Below are 21,863 nucleotides of genomic sequence, written 5' to 3'. Positions count from 1 at the left end.
CTGCTGAATACTACTAAAATACTACTAAGACAAGAAGTACTAGACCTACTGTTACTAGTACTACCACTACTACTGCAGTACATCTCACCCTGACAGTCGTACTCCAGATCAGGTTCATGTTACAGTTGTGTTCGACATCGCAGCGTCCTCTCCTACACTCGTCCTCTCCTACACTCGTCCTCTCGGACACTCGTCCTCTCCTACACTCGTCCTCTCCTACACTCGTCCTCTCCTACACTCGTCCTCTCCTACACTCGTCCTCTCCTACACTCGTCCTCTCCTACACTCGTCCTCTCCTACACTCGTCCTCTCCTACACTCGTCCTCTCGGACACTCGTCCTCTCGGACAGTTGTTCTCTCGGACACTCGTCCTCTCGGACAGTTGTCTCTCCTACACTCGTTCTCTCCTACACTCGTCCTCTCCGACACTCGTCCTCTCGGACACTCGTCCTCTCGGACAGTTGTTCTCTCCTACACTCGTCTCTCCTACACTCGTTCTCTCCGACACTCGTCTCTCCGACACTCGTCCTCTCCTACACTCGTCCTCTCCTACACTCGTCCTCTCGACACTCGTCCTACACTCGTCGACACTCGTCCTCTACACTCGTCTCTCCTACACTCGTTCCTCTCGGACACTCGTCCTCTCGGACACTCGTCCTCTCCTACACTCGTCCCTCCTCCTACACTCGTTCTCTCCTACACTCGTCCTCTCCTACACTCGTCCTCTCGTGACACTCGTCCTCTCGGACAGTCCTCTCGTTCTCGTCCTACACTCGTTCTCTCCTACAGTCGTTCTCTCCTACAGTCGTTCTCTCCTACAGTCGTCCTCTCTAACACTCGTTCTCTCCTACAGTCGTCTCTCCGACACTCATTCTCGCTATTGGTCAATATTGAAATCACAATAATTTTTTAGTCACATGAGGCATTTATTCAAATTGAAAATAAATATAGGCCACTAGAAGTGTGTAAAAATATATCGTTTAATGTAAACGATATATCGTATCGTTTAATGTAATGATCCAGTATCAGTATTGTAGGCTACTATATGTTTTTGTATATTTTTTAAAAATATATATTTTACTAAATTATTTTGTTCCCGCTCCAGTTTTGTTGTTTGTTCAGAGGAATGAAACTTGTTTATGCGACACATTTGACATTTTCACTGTTTTTGAGGATTAAAATATTTGTGTTTCAGATTAACTTTGCACAAGAAGTGGTTTAACAAAAACTTTTGGTGTCACACACAAGATTTAGACTTTATTTTTATTGAACCGTATTGAAATTGAATCGAAAGCTCCTTGTATCAAAGTCTGTTTCCGATCATGGACTATGTCCCCGTTCTCAGTCTTGGTCTCAGTTCTGGTCTGGTCCCGACCTCCCCGGTCTCAGTCCCAGTGTCAGTCCTAAACCATAACTAAACCAGGACTGAATCAGGACTAAACCAGTCTCAGTCCTGGTCTGGTCCCAGTTTCAGTCCCGATCTGGTACCGGGCTAGTCCCGGTTTCAATCCTGATCTTGTCCCGGTCTCAGTCCCAGTCTCTCAGACTACACCAGGACTGAACCAGGACTGAACAGGACTGAACCAGGAGTGTCAGGGGCCCGGGGGTGCACCCGTGTAAAGTTTCGGGTGATCAGGACTGACCAGGACCGGGACTTGGACCAGGACTCAGACCGGGACCGGGACTGAGACCTGTTTAGTCCTAGTTCTGTCCTGGTTCAGTCCTGGTTCAGTCCTGTTTTAGTCCTGTTTTAGTCCTGGTTTAGTCCTGGTTTAGTCCTGGTTTAGACCTGGTTTAGACCTGGTTTAGTCCTGGTTTAGTCCTGGTTTAGACCTGGTTTAGACCTGGTTTAGTCCTGGTTTATTACTGGTTTAGACCTGGTTTAGTCCTGGTTTAGTCTTGGTTTAGACCTGGTTTAGACCTGTTTTAGTCCTGGTTTAGTCCTGGTTTAGACCTGGTTTAGTCCTGGTTTAGACCTGGTTTTAGTCCTGGTTTAGTCCTGGTTTAGTCCTGGTTTAGTCCTGGTTTATCTTCTCTCGCTGATACTGTGAAAAACTTTACCTTAGACCAGTGAACTCCAGTAACAAGATGGCGGCAGCATTAAAGCGCTCCAAGAGTCTGAAGGCGACATCTATAACTCTATGTGTGTTTTGTTCTTTTTTGTTTTGTTTTGTTGTTGTTGTTTTTTTCGTTTGTTCCTCGTTTTTCGTTTGTACGTCGTTTGGAGTTAGATTTCGAGTTAGTTAGTTTTTTAATGCCGCACTGTGGAGCATTCCAGACCGAGCGGCGTCATCTCCATGGAGACGTGTCGTTGCAGGAGCCATGGGCGTGGAGCGGCGTCTGGACGTCCCCGTGTACGACCTGTCCGCGCTCAGGGGCCTGTGGGAGGGACGAGCGACCAAACAGAGACTCAGGGAGAAGAGAGAGAGAGAGCGACGGGAACAGAGCGCCCTCGCCAGGTACGACACGGTACTGCACCCACACAGAGAACAGAGCGCCCTCGCCAGGTACGACACGGTACTGCACCCACACAGAGAACAGAGCGCCCTCGCCAGGTACGACACGGTACTGCACCCACACAGAGAACAGAGAGTTTTAGGGTTAGACCTGGTTTAGTCCTGGTTCTGTCCTAGTTTAGACCTGGTTTAGTCCTGGTTTAGACCTGGTTCAGACTGGGTTTAGACCTGGTTTAGTCCTGATTTAGACCTGGTTTAGACCTGGTTTAGTCCTGGTTTAGTCCTGATTTAGACCTGGTTTAGACCTGGTTTAATCCTATTTTAGTCCTGGTTTAGACCTGGTTTAGTCTTGGTTCGGACCTGGTTTAGACCTGGTTTAGTCCTGGTTTAGTCCTATTTTAGACCTGGTTTAGACCTGGTTTAGACCTGGTTTAGTCCTATTTTAGACCTGGTTTAGACCTGGTTTAGACCTGGTTTAGTCCTGGTTTAGTCCTGGTTTAGACCTGGTTTAGACCTGGTTTAGTCCTGGTTTAGTCCTGGTTTAGTAGACCTGGTTTAGACCTGGTTTAATCCTATTTTAGACCTGGTTTAGACCTGGTTCAGTCCTGGTTTAGACCTGGTTTAGACCTGGTTTAGTCCTGGTTCAGACCTGGTTTAGACCTGGTTTAGTCCTGGTTTAGTCCTATTTTAGACCTGGTTTAGACCTGGTTTAGTCCTGGTTTAGACCTGGTTTAGACCTGGTTTAGTCCTGGTTTAGACCTGGTTTAGACCTGGTTTAGTCCTGGTTTAGACCTGGTTTAGACCTGGTTTAGACCTGGTTTAGACCTGGTTTAGTCCTGGTTTAGACCTGGTTTAGACCTGGTTCAGTCCTGGTTTAGACCTGGTTTAGTCCTGGTTTAGTCCTGGTTTATTTTCCCACAGAGAGAGCACAGCGCCCTCGTCAGGTCAAACTCTGAACTGCTCATGTTCCTCCAGGATCCAGGTTCAGATCTGACAGGTGTGACCCAGACACACTGTGGGTCAAATGCAGAGGACGATAGTAACGAAACTTTACCGTATGTACAAAATAAATAAAAATAAAATAAAATAAACATGTAGTTCTCCTCCAGCGCCACAGCTCGTCGTCTGTAATCATCTGTGTGCGTGTTTGTGTGTACAGAAGCTCTCAGACACACAGCGACGTGAGAGAAACTCGATCTGCTCTAAAAATACTGCGTCTGCTCAGAGTACTGCGCTCTGTACTGCGCTCTGTACTGCGCTCTGTACTGCGCTCACGAAGTATTTATGGAGCATGAGTAATGTTTACGACTCCATGTGCTCCTGCGCCCACAGAGGCACTCACACACCCGGGTTAGTCCTGGATTAGTCCTGGATTAGTCCTGGTCTAGTCCTGGATTAGTCCTGGATTAGACCTGGTTTAGATCTGGGTCAATCACTTCAGTGGGTATCTTCACTATATTGACCCAGACCCAGTTCAGCCCTGATTTAGTCCTAGTTTAGTCCTGGTTTAGTCCTGGTTTAGTCCTGGTTTTGTTCTGTTTTAGTCCTAGTTTAGTCCTAGTTTAGCTCAGATTTAGTCCTAGTTTATATCTGTTTTAGTCCTGACTCAGTTGTTTTAGTCCTGTTTTAGTCTGTTTTGGTCCTGTTTAGTCCTGGTTTAGTCCCAGTTTAGTCCTGAATTAGTCCTAGTTTAGTTCTGTTTTAGTCCTGGTTTAGTCCTGTTATAGTCCTGATTTAGTTCCTGTTTAGTCTGGTTTAGTCCTAGTTTTGTTTTGTTTTAGTACTGGTCTAGACTTGGTTTAGTCCTGGTTTAGTCCTAGTTTAGTCCTGGTTTCATTCTGTTTTAGTCCTGGTTTAGTCCTAGTTTAGTTTTGTTTTAGTACTGGTTTAGACCTGGTTTAGTCTTGGTTTAGTCCTGGTCTTTGGTGGAACTGGATTTCACAAAGTCAAATGTAATTATTATTATTTTATTTCCACCCTGTTTAGCACCAGTTCATTTAATCCAATTTAATGTTTTGAACAATTAAAAAGTCAAAAGTTTGGTGATCTGAAGAAGAACTTTGGAGATCAGATGTTCCAAGGACAGAAAACTGGACAAGGTAGAGAAGAAGGAGGAGGAGATGAAGAGGAGGAGATGAAGAGGAGGAGAGTGTGAGGAGGAGGAGATGAGAGGAGGAGATGAAGAGGAGGAGATGAAGAGGAGGAGAGTGTGAGGAGGAGGAGATGAAGAGGAGGAGATGAAGAGGAGGAGAGTGTGAGGAGGAGGAGATGAAGAGGAGGAGGAGAGTGTGAGGAGGAGGAGATGAAGAGGAGGAGAGATGGAGGAGGAGGAGGAGGAGATGAAGAGGAGAGGAGAAGAGGAGGAGGAGGAGATGAAGAGGAGGAGAGTGTGAGGAGGAGGAGATGAAGAGGAGGAGAGTGTGAGGAGGAGGAGGAGGAGATGAAGAGGAGGAGAGTGTGAGGAGGAGGAGGAGATGAAGAGGAGGAGGAGATGAAGAGGAGGAGAGAGTGTGAGGAGGAGATGAAGAGGAGGAGGAGATGAAGAGGAGGAGAGTGTGAGGAGGAGGAGATGAAGAGGAGGAGGGGGAGATGAAGATGAGGAGGAGGAGATGAAGAGGAGGAGAGTGTGAGGAGGAGGAGGAGGAGTGAGGAGGAGGAGATGAAGAGGAGGAGAGTGTGAGGAGGAGGAGATGAAGAGGAGGAGGGTGAGGATGAAGAGGAGGAGAGTGTGAGGAGGAGGAGATGAAGAGGAGGAGAGTGTGAGGAGGAGGAGATGAGAGGAGGAGAGTGTGAGGAGGAGGAGAGAGAGGAGGAGGAGATGAAGAGGAGGAGAGTGTGAGGAGGAGGAGATGAAGAGGAGGAGAGTGTGAGGAGGAGGAGATGAAGAGGAGGAGAGAGGAGTGTGAGGAGGAGGAGGAGGAGATGAAGAGGAGGAGAGTGTGAGGAGGAGGAGGAGATGAAGAGGAGGAGAGTGTGGAGGAGGAGAGATGAAGAGGAGGGAGGAGATGAAGAGGAGGAGGAGGAGATGAAGAGTGAAGGAGGAGGAGATGAAGAGGAGGAGGAGGATGAGAGAGGAGGAGGATGAAGAGGAGGAGAGATGAAGAGGAGAGAGAGGAGAGGAGATGAAGAGGAGGAGAGTGTGAGGAGGAGGATGAAGAGGAGGAGGAGGAGAGGAGTGAGAGGAGATGAAGAGAGGAGAGTGTGAGGAGGAGGAGATGAGGAGGAGAGTGAGGAGGAGGAGATGAGAGAGGAGGATGAAGAGGAGGAGAGTGTGAGGAGGAGGAGATGAAAGAGGAGGAGGATGAAGAGGAGGAGGAGGAGGAGGAGATGAAGAGGAGGAGAGTGTGAGGAGGAGGAGATGAAGAGGAGGAGGAGGAGATGAAGAGGAGGAGAGTGTGAGGAGGAGGAGATGAAGAGGAGGAGAGTGAAGGAGGAGAGGAGGAGATGAAGAGGAGGAGAGTGTGAGGAGGCTGACGTTCTGCTGCTCGTGGTGTTTGTGTCCAGGATCGATCAGGAGTGGCAGTTCAGGATTTACTGTAAAAGTCTGAAGAGAGACGAGAAGAACGCACTGCACCGCTACCTGGAGAGGTCCCACCCCGGCAACCAGCCCGGCAACCAACCCGGCAACCACCCCGGCAACCACCCGGCAACTACCCCGGCAACTACCCCAGCAACCAACCCCATACAGGTACTGCCCCCGATAACAACCAGACCCAACGACCAGACCCAATGACCCAAGACCAGACCCAGAACCAGACCAAGACCAGACCAAGACCAGACCCAAGACCAGACCAGACCAGACCCAAGAACCAGACCAAGACCCAAGGACCAGACCCAACCAGACCAGACCAACGACAGACCAAGACCAGACCCAAGACCAGACCCAACGACCAGACCCAAGAACCAGACCCAAGAACCAGACCCAAGGACCAGACCCAACGACCAGACAGACCCAAACAGACCAGACCCAAGAACCAGACCCAAGGACCAGACCCAACGACCAGACCCAACGACCAGACCAAGAGACCAGACCCAAGGACCAGACCCAACGACCAGACCCAACGATCAAACTCAAAGACCAGACCCAAGGACCAGACCCAACGACCAGACCCAAGAACCAGACCCAAGGACCAGACCCAAGGACCAGACCCAACGACCAGACCCAACAACCACCCAAGACACAAGACATCTGCACACTGTAGTTTAGGTTTAGTCCTGTTTTAGTCCTGTTTTAGTCCTGTTTTAGTCCTTTTTAGTCCTGTTTTAGTCCTGGTTTAGTTCTGGTTCAGTCCTGGTTGTGTCCCTTTAGTTTTGAGCTTCAGACAGGTGTGACAGGTGTGACAGGTGTGGCAGGTGTGAGGTGTGACAGGTGTGGCAGGTGTGGCAGGTGTGACAGGTGTGACAGGTGTGACAGGTGTGACAGGTGTGGCAGGTGTGACAGGTGTGACAGGTGTGGCAGGTGTGACAGGTGTGACAGGTGTGACAGGTGAGACAGGTGTGACAGGTGTGACAGGTGTGGCAGGTGTGACAGGTGTGGCAGGTGTGGCAGGTGTGGCAGGTGTGACAGGTGTGACAGGTGACAGGTGTGACAGGTGTGGCAGGTGTGGGTGTGGGTGTGGCAGGTGTGACAGGTGTGACAGGTGTGGCAGGTGTGGGTGTGCAGGTGTGAGGTGTGACAGGTGTGAGGTGTGACAGGTGTGACAGGTGTGTGAGGTGTGTACAGGTGTGTGAGGTGTGGACAGGTGTGACAGGTGTGGTGTGGCAGGTGTGACAGGTGTGGCAGGTGTGACAGCAGGTGTGTGGACAGGTGTGGTGTGACAGGTGTGGACAGGTGTGGCAGGTGTGAGGTGTGACAGGTGTGGCAGGTGTGGCAGGTGTGACAGGTGTGACAGGTGTGGACAGGTGTGACAGGTGTGGTGTGACAGGTGTGACAGGTGTGTGGCAGGTGTGGCAGGTGTGACAGGTGTGTGGCAGGTGTGCAGGTGTGACAGGTGTGACAGGTGTGTAGGTGTGACAGGTGTGACAGGTGTGACAGGTGTGAGGTGTGAGGTGTGACAGGTGAGGCAGTGTGACAGGTGTGGCAGGTGTTGTGTGACAGGTGTGGCAGGTGTGACAGGTGTGGCAGGTGTGACAGGTGTGACAGGTGAGGTGTGACAGGTGTGAGGTGGTGACAGGTGTGGCAGGTGTGACAGGTTGTGGCAGGTGTGGACAGGTGAGAGTGTGACAGGTGTGTGTGGCAGGTGTGGCAGGTGTGGCAGGTGTGACAGGTGTGACAGGTGTGACAGGTGTGACAGGTGTGACAGGTGTGACAGGTGTGACAGGTGTGACAGGTGTGACAGGTGTGGCAGGTGCGACACGGTGTGACAGGTGAGGTGAGTGTCAGGTGCAGTTTGTGTCAGGTGCAGATGTGTGACCTGGTTCATGGTTCAGATCCTGAAACTCTCCACATGAAACAACAACTGGCACAAAGTTCAGCTTCGTCTGTCGGAGAATTTTTTCACAAGTTTCAGAAAGTGAAGCCGAGACTCGACCTGATTCTCCAACATTATTCCTTTTTCAGATGGAGCAGGTCCAGAAGGTCAGAAGTTTCCTCAGACCGAAGAAGAATCTGAAAACCTGGTCTTCAGACTGGAGGGAGACAAATGGATGGTGAGGGACTTTAGACCTGTTTTAGTCCTGGTTTAGTCCTGGTTTAGTTCTGGTCCAGTCCTAGTTCAGTCCTAGTTCAGACCTGGTCCAGTCCTGATTCAGTCTTGGTCCAGGCATGATCTAGTCCTGGTTGAAATCTGGTTCAGTCTTGGTCAAGTTCTGGTCCTGGTCCAACACTGGTCCAAACCTAGTTTAGTCCTGGTTTAGTCCTGGTTTAGTCTTGATTCAGCCCTGGTCCAATCCTGGTTTAGTCCTGGTTTAGTCCTGGTCCTGACCTGGTTCTGACCTGGTTTTGTCTCCAGTCTTTCCCGAAGGAGCTGCAGTGGATGACGTACCTCACAGAGTGGTACGTGACCCACACTCGGATCCAGAGACTTCCCGAGTTCTTGGACCAGTTTTCCAAACTGACGATCATGGACCTGTCCAAGAACCAGATCTGTGAAGTCCCGCCCGAGATCGGTGAGTCCAGAAAAACACAAAACGTTCCATTATCGATTTGAATAAATATAGAAACTGTCTGTAGACTGTCCTCGTACGGTTTAAAACTACTGCAGTCACAAATGAACCTGCTGGTGGGTCGTGGTGGGTCAGTTTTTGGGTCAGTTGTAGGTGGGTTGGTAGGTCATTTGGTGGGTCACGTGCAGGTTGCTGGTGGATTATTGTCGGTTGTGGGTCTGTGATGGGTCTGTTGGTTGTAGGTCAGGAGTGTCAAACTCATTTTGTTCCGGGGGTCGTGTCCAACCGACTTTGATCCCAAAGTGTCCGGATCAGAAAACTCATGTCATATAAACCCAAAAATAACAATAAGTTCAAATATTTGTGCAGAGAAACACAAATCTATTACAGAAATCTTTTTAATTGATGAACTCTTTCTTTTACAAAATATTATATTATTATTAAGAACCTGAAACTTTAAGAAAAATTCTATTTCAACACAAAGTTTTAACATGAACTTGTATGTAAATAGGAATTTTAAAAAAATTCTTGTATAATCCTGCACTCGGCTTCACTTTTCTCATGTTGGACATTTTTCTGATGAGGGTGTCACGGTCAACAGTCAAAACGATCGTCCTTTAAGAGCGTTTGGAAAGAGACAAGTCTTCATTTGTGCTGCTCTGGTGGGAGGGGCCACGTACAGAGACGCTGGAGACGCTGCTGTGATAAACACCACAGAAAATTAACAAGATTTTAATAGAAAATATAATTACAATATTTTAGTAGAAAATCAGCCGAGGGCCAGATTAAAGGTGTTGGAGGGCCAGATCTGGCCCCCGGGCCGTATGTTTGACACCTGTGTTGTAGGTCGGTGGTCCTCACATTTGCTTCTTTCTCTGGTGGTTGGTTGGTTTTTGGGTCAGTTGTAGGTCGGTTGTTGGTTTGTGGCGGTGTCGGTTACTGGTGGGTCGGTTTGTGGAGTTTGGTTCTGAAGTCGGTGGTAGGGGTTGTGGTGGGTCGTTGTGGGTGTCGGTTGTGGGTCTGGTGGGTGTTGTGGGGGTCGGTTGTGGGGCTGTGATGGGTTGGGTGGTGGGTCGGTTGTGGGTCGGTTGTGGGTCGGTTGTGGGGCTGTGATGGGTTGGGTGGTGGGTCGGTCAGTTGTGGGACGGTGTTCCTCACAGTTGCTTCTCTCTTTGGTGGTGGTCAGTGGGTCGGTTGGTTTTTGGGTTGGTTCGTGGGTCAGTTTTTGAGTCGGTTATGGGTTGGTGGTTGGTGGTGGTTGGTGGGTCGGTTGGTGGGTTGGTTGTAGGTTGGGTTTTAGGTCGATGTTCCTCACAGTTGCTCCTCTGTGTAGGAAAACTCTCGTCGCTGAAGGAGCTGAACTTGAGCTTTAATCGTCTGATGAAGGTTCCTCTGGAGCTCGGCGACTGTGAGGAGCTGCAGAGACTCGAGCTCGCCGGGAACCGACTCTGTGAGCTGCCCTTCGAGGTGAGCCAGATGCCCTCCCGTCCTCCTGCCCCTGTGTGTCAGATGCCCTCCCGTCCTCCTGCCCCTGTGTGCCAGATGCCCTCCCGTCCTCCTGCCCCTGTGTGTCAGATGCCCTCCCGTCCTCCTGCCCCTGTGTGCCAGATGCCCTCCCGTCCTCCTGCCCCTGTGTGTCAGATGCCCTCCCGTCCTCCTGCCCCTGTGTGTCAGATGCCCTCCCGTCCTCCTGCCCCTGTGTGTCAGATGCCCTCCCAGATCTAGATCTTCTGCAGAGTTTTTTTACGTCCATAAACCTGAAAAGACGTTAGACTCAGACGAGGGCAGCAGAAGATTTCCCCGTTTATTACATTCTGTTTTTACATCCTGTATCACTGGAAATCTACAAAAGATAAATTCACAAATGTTGTTTATTTATTTATGTTGGTGACCAAGTCGAGAACCACTGTGAAACACAAATCTGCACTTTAACAAGTTTTTTAACAAGTTTTAGTTTTAGCTGCTCCCATCTGTAATAAATATGAAAGTTCATGTGACCTTCACAAAGTCTTTTTTTTTTTTTTTTAACACAAGGTGTTTTAACACAAGGTTACAGTTAATGGAATAAAAGAAACTAAATATTTTTACACAACAGAAGAAGATACAAGAAATAAAACACAAGAAATTATAGCAGTTGGCAAATACAAAATGGCAAAAGGAGAAATTCAATTTGTCGACTGGACAAAAGTTTATTGAGGTCAAAAATGTTTCTGAGCTCATCCAAGCGGCTTCAGTTCAGCACAAAGATGTACGACAGACTGAGGTCCACTGTGGTCCAGAGGTCCAGAGGTCCAGAGAGGTCCAGAGAGGCCCAGAGAGGTCCAGAGGTCCAGAGAGGCCCAGAGAGGCCCAGAGTCCAGAGAGGCCCAGAGAGGCCCAGAGGTCCAGAGAGGTCCAGAGGTCCAGAGAGGTCCAGAGAGGCCCAGAGGTCCAGAGAGGCCCAGAGAGGCCCAGACGTCCAGAGAGGTCCAGAGGTCCAGAGAGGGCCAGAGAGGCCCAGAGGCCCAGAGAGGTCCAGAGAGGTCCAGAGAGGTCCAGAGAGGCCCAGAGAGGTCCAGAGGTCCAGAGAGGCCCAGAGAGGCCCAGAGTCCAGAGAGGCCCAGAGAGGTCCAGAGGTCCAGACGTCCAGAGGCCCAGAGAGGTCCAGAGGTCCAGAGAGGTCCAGAGGTCCAGAGAGGTCCAGAGGCCCAGAGGTCCAGAGGTCCAGAGAGTCCAGAGAGGCCCCAGAGAGGCCCAGAGTCCAGAGAGGTCCAGAGAGGTCCAGAGAGGTCCAGACGTCCAGAGGTCCAGAGGTGTGAAAGCTCCATTATGGGCCTGAATGATTCTGCTAATCTGACCCCAGAGGAGTTTGAGTGCAGTGACGCCCCCTTCAGGCAGATATGAGGACGTGTCACCAACATCTGACCAGAACTGAAGAAGCAGCCTGGATGAGCCAAGGAACGTTTTTGCCCAAATAAACTTTTGTCCAGTCGACAAATTGAATTTCTCCTTTTGAAGATTTGGATTTTACACAAATAAAAAAACAAAAAAAATCAGGTGAGTAATATTTCTAGTAGAACAGAAAACAATTTAAAGTTACAGTTTGTTGCTTTTCAGAAGAGACGACCACTTTTGTTACTTTGGTTTAAATTCAGTTTAATACAGGATATTGTAAATATTTAACGACCAAATGATAAAATTTCTCAGCTTTTTTCTTAGTTACTGTCTTAATGGTTGTAAAATATTGCTGTATTTTGTTTTTAAAGTGTGTGTGTATCTATGTGTATATACTTATATATGTGTGTTTATATATATTCATGTGTGTGTGTTTCAGCTGAGTTCCCTGAAGCAGCTCCACCTGCTGGACGTGTCAGAAAACTGTCTGGTGTCTCTGCCCATCTGTGTCCTGAGGATGGACTCTCTGAAGACCCTGGACCTGAGCAACAACCGACTCAAAGACCTGCCCGAGGACATGGACCGGTGAGACCAGGACCGGGCTTAGACCAACACCGGGTTTAGACCAAGACCGGGTTTAGACCAACACCGGGTTTAGACCAACACCGGGTTTAGACCAACACCGGGTTTAGACCAACACCGGGTTTAGACCAACACCGGGTTTAGACCAAGACCGGGTTTAGACCAACACCGGGTTTAGACCAACACCGGGTTTAGACCAACACCGGGTTTAGACCAACACTAACACAGAGTTTAGACCAAGACCGGGTTTAGACTGAGACCAGGTTTAGATCTCTGTACTCTGAGCTCAGGTTCTTCTTCTCCTGGAGTGAGAACAAACGTCTTCTGAAATGAACTTAACTCTTCTTGTGTTGTTTTTGCCCCTGTCTGCCCCTGTCTGCTCCTGTCTGCCCCTGTCTGCTCCTGTCTGCCCCTGTCTGCTCCTGTCTGCTGTCCCCTGTCTGCCCGTCTGTCTGCTCCCTGTCTGCCCCTGTCTGCCCCTGTCTGTCTGCCCTGTCTGCCCCTGTCTGCTCCTGTCTGTCTGTCTCCTGTCTGCCCCTGTCTGCCCTGTCTGCTGTCTGCCCCTGTCTGCTGTCCCCCTGTCTGCTCCTGTCTGCTCCTGTCTGCCCTGTCTGCTGCTGTCCCTGTCTGCCCCTGTCTGCTTCTGTCTGCCCCTGTCTGCTGCTCCTGTCTGCCCCTGTCTGCTCCTGTCTGCTCCTGTCTGCTCCTGTCTGCTCCTGTCTGCTCCTGTCTGCCCCTGTCTGTCTGTCTGCCCTGTCTGCCCTCCCTGTCTGCCCCTGTCTGCTCCCTGTCTGCCCCTGTCTGCTCCTGTCTGCTCCTGTCTGCTCCTGCCCCTGTCTGCTCCTGTCTGCCCCTGTCTGCTCCTGTCTGCTCCTGTCAGCCTGTGGAGCCTGGAGTCCCTGTTCATCCATAAGAATCACCTGTCGTACCTGCCGCAGAGTCTGGGCCTGATCAGCTCCTTGAACATGGTGATCGTGAGCGGAGACGAACTCACCTGCCTCCCCACCAGACTCTGCAGTAGCCCCGACATCAAGTACTGCAATACTACTACTACTACTACTACTACTACTACTACTACTGCATCCCCACCAGACTCTGCAGTAGCCCCGACATCAAGTACTGCAATACTACTACTACTACTACTACTACTACTACTACTACTACTACTACTACCTACTACTACTAGCATCCCCACCAGACTCTGCAGTAGCCCCGACATCAAGTACTGCAATACTACTACTACTACTACTACTACTACTACTACTACTGCCCCACCAGACTCTGCAGTAGCCCCGACATCAAGTACTGCAATACTACTACTACTACTACTACTACTACTACTACTACTGCACCCATACTCTGCAGTAGCCCGACATCACTACTACTACTACTACTACTACTACTACTACTGCATCCCCACCAGACTCTGCATAGCCCCACAAAGTACTACACTACTACTACTACTACTACTACTACTACTACTACTGCATCCCCACCAGACTCTGCAGTAGCCCCGACATCAACTACTACTACTACTACTACTACTACTACTACTGCTACTATACTACTACTACTACTACTACTACTACTACTACTACTACTACTACTGCCTCCCCACCAGACTCTGCAGTAGCCCCGACATCAAGTACTGCAATACTACTACTACTACTACTACTACTACTACTACTACTACTGCATCCCCACCAGACTCTGCAGTAGCCCCACATCAAGTACTGCAATACTACTACTACTACTACTACTACTACTACTACTACTGCATCCCACCAGACTCTGCAGTAGCCCCCACATCAAGTACTGCAATACTACTACTACTACTACTACTACTACTACTACTACTGCATCCCCACCAGACTCTGCAGTAGCCCCCACATCAAGTACTGCAATACTACTACTACTACTACTACTACTACTACTACTACTACTACTACTACTACTACTACTGCATCCCCACCAGACTCTGCAGTAGCCCCCACATCAAGTACTGCAATACTACTACTACTACTACTACTACTACTACTACTACTGCATCCCACCAGACTCTGCAGTAGCCCCCACATCAAGTACTGCAATACTACTACTACTACTACTACTACTACTACTACTACTGCATCCCCACCAGACTCTGCAGTAGCCCCCACATCAAGTACTGCAATACTACTACTACTACTACTACTACTACTACTACTACTACTGCATCCCCACCAGACTCTGCAGTAGCCCCCACATCAAGTACTGCAATACTACTACTACTACTACTACTACTACTACTACTACTACTACTACTGCATCCCCACCAGACTCTGCAGTAGCCCCCACATCAAGTACTGCAATACTACTACTACTACTACTACTACTACTACTACTACTACTGCATCCCCACCAGACTCTGCAGTAGCCCCCACATCAAGTACTGCAATACTACTACTACTACTACTACTACTACTACTACTACTACTGCATCCCACCAGACTCTGCAGTAGCCCCCACATCAAGTACTGCAATACTACTACTACTACTACTACTACTACTACTACTACTACTACTACTACTACTGCATCCCCACCAGACTCTGCAGTAGCCCCCACATCAAGTACTGCAATACTACTACTACTACTACTACTACTACTACTACTACTACTACTACTGCATCCCCACCAGACTCTGCAGTAGCCCCCACATCAAGTACTGCAATACTACTACTACTACTACTACTACTACTACTACTACTACTACTACTGCATCCCCACCAGACTCTGCAGTAGCCCCCACATCAAGTACTGCAATACTACTACTACTACTACTACTACTACTACTACTGCATCCCCACCAGACTCTGCAGTAGCCCCCACATCAAGTACTGCAATACTACTACTACTACTACTACTACTACTACTACTACTGCATCCCCACCAGACTCTGCAGTAGCCCCGACATCAAGTACTGCAATACTACTACTACTACTACTACTACTACTACTACTACTACTACTACTGCATCCCCACCAGACTCTGCAGTAGCCCCCACATCAAGTACTGCAATACTACTACTACTACTACTACTACTACTACTACTACTACTACTACTACTGCATCCCCACCAGACTCTGCAGTAGCCCCCACATCAAGTACTGCAATACTACTACTACTACTACTACTACTACTACTACTACTGCATCCCCACCAGACTCTGCAGTAGCCCCCACATCAAGTACTGCAATACTACTACTACTACTACTACTACTACTACTACTACTACTGCATCCCCACCAGACTCTGCAGTAGCCCCCACATCAAGTACTGCAATACTACTACTACTACTACTACTACTACTACTACTACTACTGCATCCCCACCAGACTCTGCAGTAGCCCCCACATCAAGTACTGCAATACTACTACTACTACTACTACTACTACTACTACTACTACTACTGCATCCCCACCAGACTCTGCAGTAGCCCCCACATCAAGTACTGCAATACTACTACTACTACTACTACTACTACTACTACTACTACTACTACTGCATCCCCACCAGACTCTGCAGTAGCCCCCACATCAAGTACTGCAATACTACTACTACTACTACTACTACTACTACTACTACTACTACTACTACTGCATCCCCACCAGACTCTGCAGTAGCCCCCACATCAAGTACTGCAATACTACTACTACTACTACTACTACTACTACTACTACTACTACTGCATCCCCACCAGACTCTGCAGTAGCCCCCACATCAAGTACTGCAATACTACTACTACTACTACTACTACTACTACTACTACTACTACTACTGCATCCCCACCAGACTCTGCAGTAGCCCCCACATCAAGTACTGCAATACTACTACTACTACTACTACTACTACTACTACTACTGCATCCCCACCAGACTCTGCAGTAGCCCCCACATCAAGTACTGCAATACTACTACTACTACTACTACTACTACTACTACTACTACTGCATCCCCACCAGACTCTGCAGTAGCCCCCACATCAAGTACTGCAATACTACTACTACTACTACTACTACTACTACTACTACTACTGCATCCCCACCAGACTCTGCAGTAGCCCCCACATCAAGTACTGCAATACTACTACTACTACTACTACTACTACTACTACTACTACTACTACTACTGCATCCCCACCAGACTCTGCAGTAGCCCCCACATCAAGTACTGCAATACTACTACTACTACTACTACTACTACTACTACTACTGCATCCCACCAGACTCTGCAGTAGCCCCCACATCAAGTACTGCAATACTACTACTACTACTACTACTACTACTACTACTACTACTGCATCCCCACCAGACTCTGCAGTAGCCCCCACATCAAGTACTGCAATACTACTACTACTACTACTACTACTACTACTACTACTGCATCCCCACCAGACTCTGCAGTAGCCCCCACATCAAGTACTGCAATACTACTACTACTACTACTACTACTACTACTACTACTACTACTGCATCCCCACCAGACTCTGCAGTAGCCCCCACATCAAGTACTGCAATACTACTACTACTACTACTACTACTACTACTACTACTACTACTGCATCCCCACCAGACTCTGCAGTAGCCCCCACATCAAGTACTGCAATACTACTACTACTACTACTACTACTACTACTACTACTGCATCCCCACCAGACTCTGCAGTAGCCCCCACATCAAGTACTGCAATACTACTACTACTACTACTACTACTACTACTACTACTACTACTGCATCCCCACCAGACTCTGCAGTAGCCCCCACATCAAGTACTGCAATACTACTACTACTACTACTACTACTACTACTACTACTACTGCATCCCCACCAGACTCTGCAGTAGCCCCGACATCAAGTACTGCAATACTACTACTACTACTACTACTACTACTACTACTACTGCATCCCCACCAGACTCTGCAGTAGCCCCCACATCAAGTACTGCAATACTACTACTACTACTACTACTACTACTACTGCATCCCCACCAGACTCTGCAGTAGCCCCCACATCAAGTACTGCAATATTACTACTACTACTACTACTACTACTACTACTACTACTACTACTACTACTACTACTACTGCATCCCCACCAGACTCTGCAGTAGCCCCCACATCAAGTACTGCAATACTACTACTACTACTACTACTACTACTACTACTACTGCATCCCCACCAGACTCTGCAGTAACCTAGAGGTTTTAGACCTGGTTTAGTCCTGGTTTAGTCCTGGTTTAGACCTGGTTTTGGTTTAGTCCTGGTTTACCTGTTTAGACCTGGTTTAGTCCTGGTTTAGACCTGGTCCTGGTTTAGTCCTGGTTTAGACCTGGTTTAGACCTGGTTTAGACCTGGTTTAGTCCTGGTTTAGACCTGGTTTAGTCCTGGTTTAGACCTGGTTTAGACCTGGTTTAGTCCTGGTTTAGTCCTGGTTTAGACCTGGTTTAGTCCTGGTTTAGTCCTGGTTTAGACCTGGTTTAGACCTGGTTTAGACCTGGTTTAGTCCTGGTTTAGTCCTGGTTTAGACCTGGTTTAGACCTGGTTTAGACCTGGTTTAGTCCTGGTTTAGACCTGGTTTAGACCTGGTTTAGACCTGGTTTAGTCCTGGTTTAGTCCTGGTTTAGACCTGGTTTAGTCCTGGTTTTAGACCTGGTTTAGTCCTGGTTTAGACCTGGTTTAGACCTGTTTTAGTCCTGGTTTAGACCTGGTTTAGACCTGGTTTAGTCCTGGTTAGTCCTGTTTAGACCTGGTTTAGACCTGTTTAGTCCTGGTTTAGTCCTCCTGGTTTACCTGGTTTAGACCTGGTTTAGACCTGTTTAGTCCTGTTTAGACCTGTTTTTTAGTCCTGGTTTAGACCTGGTTTACCTGGTTTAGACCTGGTTTAGTCCTGGTTTAGACCTGGTTAGACCTGGTTTAGACCTGGTTTAGACTGGTTTAGTCTGGTTTAGTCCCTGGTTTAGTCCTGGTTTAGAGACCTGGTTTAGACCTGGTTTAGTCTGGTTTAGTCCTGGTTTAGACCTGGTTTTCCTGGTTTGTCCTGGTTTAGACCTGGTTTTAGACCTGGTTTAGACCTGGTTTAGTCCTGGTTTAGTCCTGGTTAGACCTGGTTTAGACCTGGTTTAGACCTGGTTTAGTCCTGGTTTAGACCTGGTTTAGACCTGGTTTAGACCTGGTTTAGTCCTGGTTTAGACCTGGTTTAGACCTGGTTTAGTCCTGGTTTAGACCTGGTTTAGACCTGGTTTAGTCCTGGTTTTAGTCCTGGTTTAGACCTGGTTTAGACTGGTTTAGACCTGGTTTAGACCTGGTTTAGTCCTGGTTTAGACCTGGTTTAGACCTGGTTTAGACCTGGTTTAGTCCTGGTTTAGACCTGGTTTAGACCTGGTTTAGACCTGGTTTAGTCCTGGTTTAGACCTGTTTTAGACCTGGTTTAGACCTGGTTTAGTCCTGGTTTAGTCTGGTTTAGTCCTGGTTAGACCTGGTTTAGTCCTGGTTTAGACCTGGTTTAGACCTGGTTTAGTCCTGGTTTAGACCTGGTTTTAGACCTGGTTTAGACCTGGTTTAGACCTGGTTTGGTTTAGTCCTGGTTTAGTCCTGGTTTAGACCTGGTTTAGACCTGGTCCTGGTTTAGTCCTGGTTTAGACCTGGTTAGACCTGGTTTAGACCTGGTTTAGACCTGGTTTAGTCCTGGTTTAGACCTGGTTTAGACCTGGTTTAGTCCTGGTTTAGACCTGGTTTAGACCTGGTTTAGACCTGGTTTAGACCTGGTTTAGTCCTGGTTTAGACCTGGTTTAGACCTGGTTTAGTCCTGGTTTAGACCTGGTTTAGACCTGTTTAGACCTGGTTTTAGACCTGGTTTAGACCTGGTTTAGTCCTGGTTTAGACCTGGTTTAGTCCTGGTTTAGACCTGGTTTAGACCTGGTTTAGACCTGTTTAGTCCTGGTTTAGTCCTGGTTTAGACCTGGTTTAGTCCTGGTTTAGACCTGGTTTAGACCTGGTTTAGTCCTGGTTTAGTCCTGGTTTAGACTGGTTTAGACTGGTTTAGACCTGGTTTAGTCCTGGTTTAGTCCTGGTTTAGACCTGGTTTAGACCTGGTTTAGACCTGGTTTAGACCTGGTTTAGTCCTGGTTTAGTCCTGGTTTAGACCTGCTTGGTTTAGACCTGGTTTAGACCTGGTTTAGACCTGGTTTAGACCTGGTTTAGACCTGGTTTAGACTGTTTAGACCTGGTTTAGACCTGGTTTAGACCTGGTTTAGTCCTGGTTTAGACCTGGTTTAGACCTGGTTTAGACCTGGTTTTCTGGTGTGTCCAGGTTCATTCGTTTGTATGATTCTCCGACGCTGCAGCAGAAGCAGAAGAAGGAGGAGGATCAGAAGAGGAAAGAGGAACAGAGGAGAACCTGGAGAGGAGCAGAACATCAGGAGAGAGACACTTCCGAGAAAGAGTTCCTCCAGGCCTACGTCAGCACGCTCGCCCACAGAGGTACTACAAATACTACAAATACTACAAATACTACTGCAGACAGGCCTACGTCAGCACGCTCGCCCACAGAGGTACTACAAATACTACAAATACTACTGCAAATACTACAAATACTACTGCAGACAGGCCTACGTCAGCACGCTCGCCCACAGAGGTACTACAAATACTACAAATACTACTACAAATACTACAAAATACTACTGCAGACAGGCCTACGTCAGCACGCTCGCCCACAGAGGTACTACAAATACTACAAATACTACTACAAATACTACAAATACTACTGCAGACAGGCCTACGTCAGCACGCTCGCCCACAGAGGTACTACAAATACTACAAATACTACAAATACTACAAATACTACTGCAGACAGGCCTACGTCAGCACGCTCGCCCACAGAGGTACTACAAATACTACAAATACTACTACAAATTTCTGTAATAGATTTGTGTTTCTCTGCACAAATATTTGAACTTATTGTTATTTTTGGGGTTTATATGACATGAGTTTTCTGATCCGGACACTTTGGGATCAAAGTCGGTTGGACACGACCCCCGGAACAAAATGAGATTGACTCTCCTGCCATATGATCATTTTCCCCAAATATCAGATTTTTCCTGATACTAAAAATGTATTTGAGCCTGAGAGGGTTAATTGATAATCGATCGTTAATTCTCCCGACGATCGATTAAGAAAATGTAATCGAATGCCCCTGTGTGAAACGACAGAATCACCTTTAATGGTTTTTTGTCCGTCTGCAGAGTCTGTCCCGTACGCCACCACCAAGATCTCCATCTCCTGTCAGCTCTGAGGAAACGAAGAAGACGAGAAGGAGAGAAGAAGACGACGACGAGGAGTTTAGAGGAGAGAGGGAGGAAGGGAGAGTTGAGGAGAAGAAGCTTTTTGTAAGGTTTTTTTTTTTTTTGGTTGTTTTTTGCACAAGTTTCCTGCGTTTGATCCCTAGAGTAGACGGGTGTTTCTCCAACTGTGAGAAAACTGCTCCGAAGGTCAAACATGATCCTTTGTTTTTGTTGGTGTGAAATGTTCCTGTGTAAATACGGTTCACGGTTTTGTGATTTGAGCGTCAGAGCAGAGATTCTGTAGATTTCATTCCAGGTTTAGACTTTTTTTTGTGTGTTTTTGTGTTTGTGTTTTGTACTTTTTATGAACCAGGACTCAGGTGGGACTCGACTCGAACGACAGTGAATATTTGGTCGGATTTATTTTTTTTTTTTTTTTGAAGGACGACTGAAAACGTGTATGTGAGACTGAACGTTAGGCTGCATCATTTGCCCCAGTGTCAGAAATTCAACTTGTTCCCAATTATAAAATGGGACAAAACCGTTTAAAAGAAAATCTGTGGAATATTTGCTCAAGTGAATAAAATCTACTGGGTCCAACAAGTGTCTTAAGTTCCATCCTAACAGTGTCCATAAGACTCTTTTTTTCTCAAAGAACTTTAAAAATAATCCATTTGGGGCCACGGTGTCAATGAAAGTTAAATATAAATGTTGCTGTTGTTGCATCTTTTGGTACCAATTTTATCTATCTCAATAACTTTCAACAATATCACAAATTTGTCGAGATTTTGTGTGTTTTTTTTCATAATTATCTAAAATCCACAAAGGCCAAAGGTGAAATGAGAGACATAAAGTTTGTTTTTTCTGTAGTGATCATAGATTTATCAGATTAAAAGATATGATATATTGATATTTCAGTATTTTTGCACAGTCCTGTTTCTTATTGATGCTTTGACAAGTATTTTACAGTGAACACGTCTGATAACAACAGACATAATATAATAATACCTGTATTAAAAATTTTACTTTTCACTGTTTCAAGTCTTTGAGTTCTAAATTTGTTCTTTTCAAGTTCCATAAAGTGTTTTAGGTCAGACATTTGTTACACTTCAGGACCTGTTGATTATTCAAGGTCCTTGAAACACTAAAGAAATGAGACTTTTGCTACGTCTCCGAAACTAATGATGATCGAGACAAAAAAACTGAACCAAATGATCCACAATGTCCATGTTTATATTTAACTTTCATTGATACTATTGGGTTAAATGTATTATTTTTGATGTTATTAAAGAAAATCAGATGTTTCAGTTCAGATTTAAATCTTCTGCAGACACTAAACTCCAGAGACTTGGTGAACCCAGTAAACATCAAGAGAATTTTATGAAATTTCTCATGGAAGTTTACTTTGGCAAATGTAAAAAAAATTATTCTAGGTACAGACTGATTTTCAAAAATGTTTCAAAAATTGGGCAAATGATTCTCCCTATTGGAGATGTAAGAGTATCTGGCAAAAACTGTGAATATTCAGG

At 47.1% G+C, this 21,863-nt stretch overlaps 1 protein-coding gene across 1 annotated transcript in view; it reads left to right on the top strand.

Annotated features, from left to right (window-relative positions):
- The window catches only part of lrrc2 (leucine rich repeat containing 2), a 20,677-nt gene extending 209 nt beyond the window's left edge, over window positions 1-20,468 (top strand). The window contains exons 2-10 of the mRNA XM_055161880.1: window positions 2,318-2,459; window positions 5,961-6,067; window positions 8,035-8,105; window positions 8,408-8,564; window positions 9,895-10,028; window positions 11,875-12,020; window positions 12,898-13,050; window positions 19,365-19,534; window positions 20,296-20,468. Coding sequence (XP_055017855.1) covers window positions 2,323-2,459; window positions 5,961-6,067; window positions 8,035-8,105; window positions 8,408-8,564; window positions 9,895-10,028; window positions 11,875-12,020; window positions 12,898-13,050; window positions 19,365-19,534; window positions 20,296-20,345 — 1,125 coding nt within the window. The 5' untranslated portion in view covers window positions 2,318-2,322 and the 3' untranslated portion in view covers window positions 20,346-20,468. The remainder of the gene's footprint in view (window positions 1-2,317; window positions 2,460-5,960; window positions 6,068-8,034; window positions 8,106-8,407; window positions 8,565-9,894; window positions 10,029-11,874; window positions 12,021-12,897; window positions 13,051-19,364; window positions 19,535-20,295) is intronic.
- The last annotated feature ends 1,395 nt before the right edge of the window (window positions 20,469-21,863 follow it).

The sequence above is a fragment of the Boleophthalmus pectinirostris genome, unplaced genomic scaffold (genome assembly GCF_026225935.1).
Source record: "Boleophthalmus pectinirostris isolate CB_2022bp ecotype Guang Dong unplaced genomic scaffold, ASM2622593v1 HiC_scaffold_4, whole genome shotgun sequence".
NCBI classification, from domain to species: Eukaryota; Metazoa; Chordata; class Actinopteri; order Gobiiformes; family Gobiidae; genus Boleophthalmus; species Boleophthalmus pectinirostris.
This window is presented reverse-complemented; position numbering and strand designations above follow the sequence as displayed.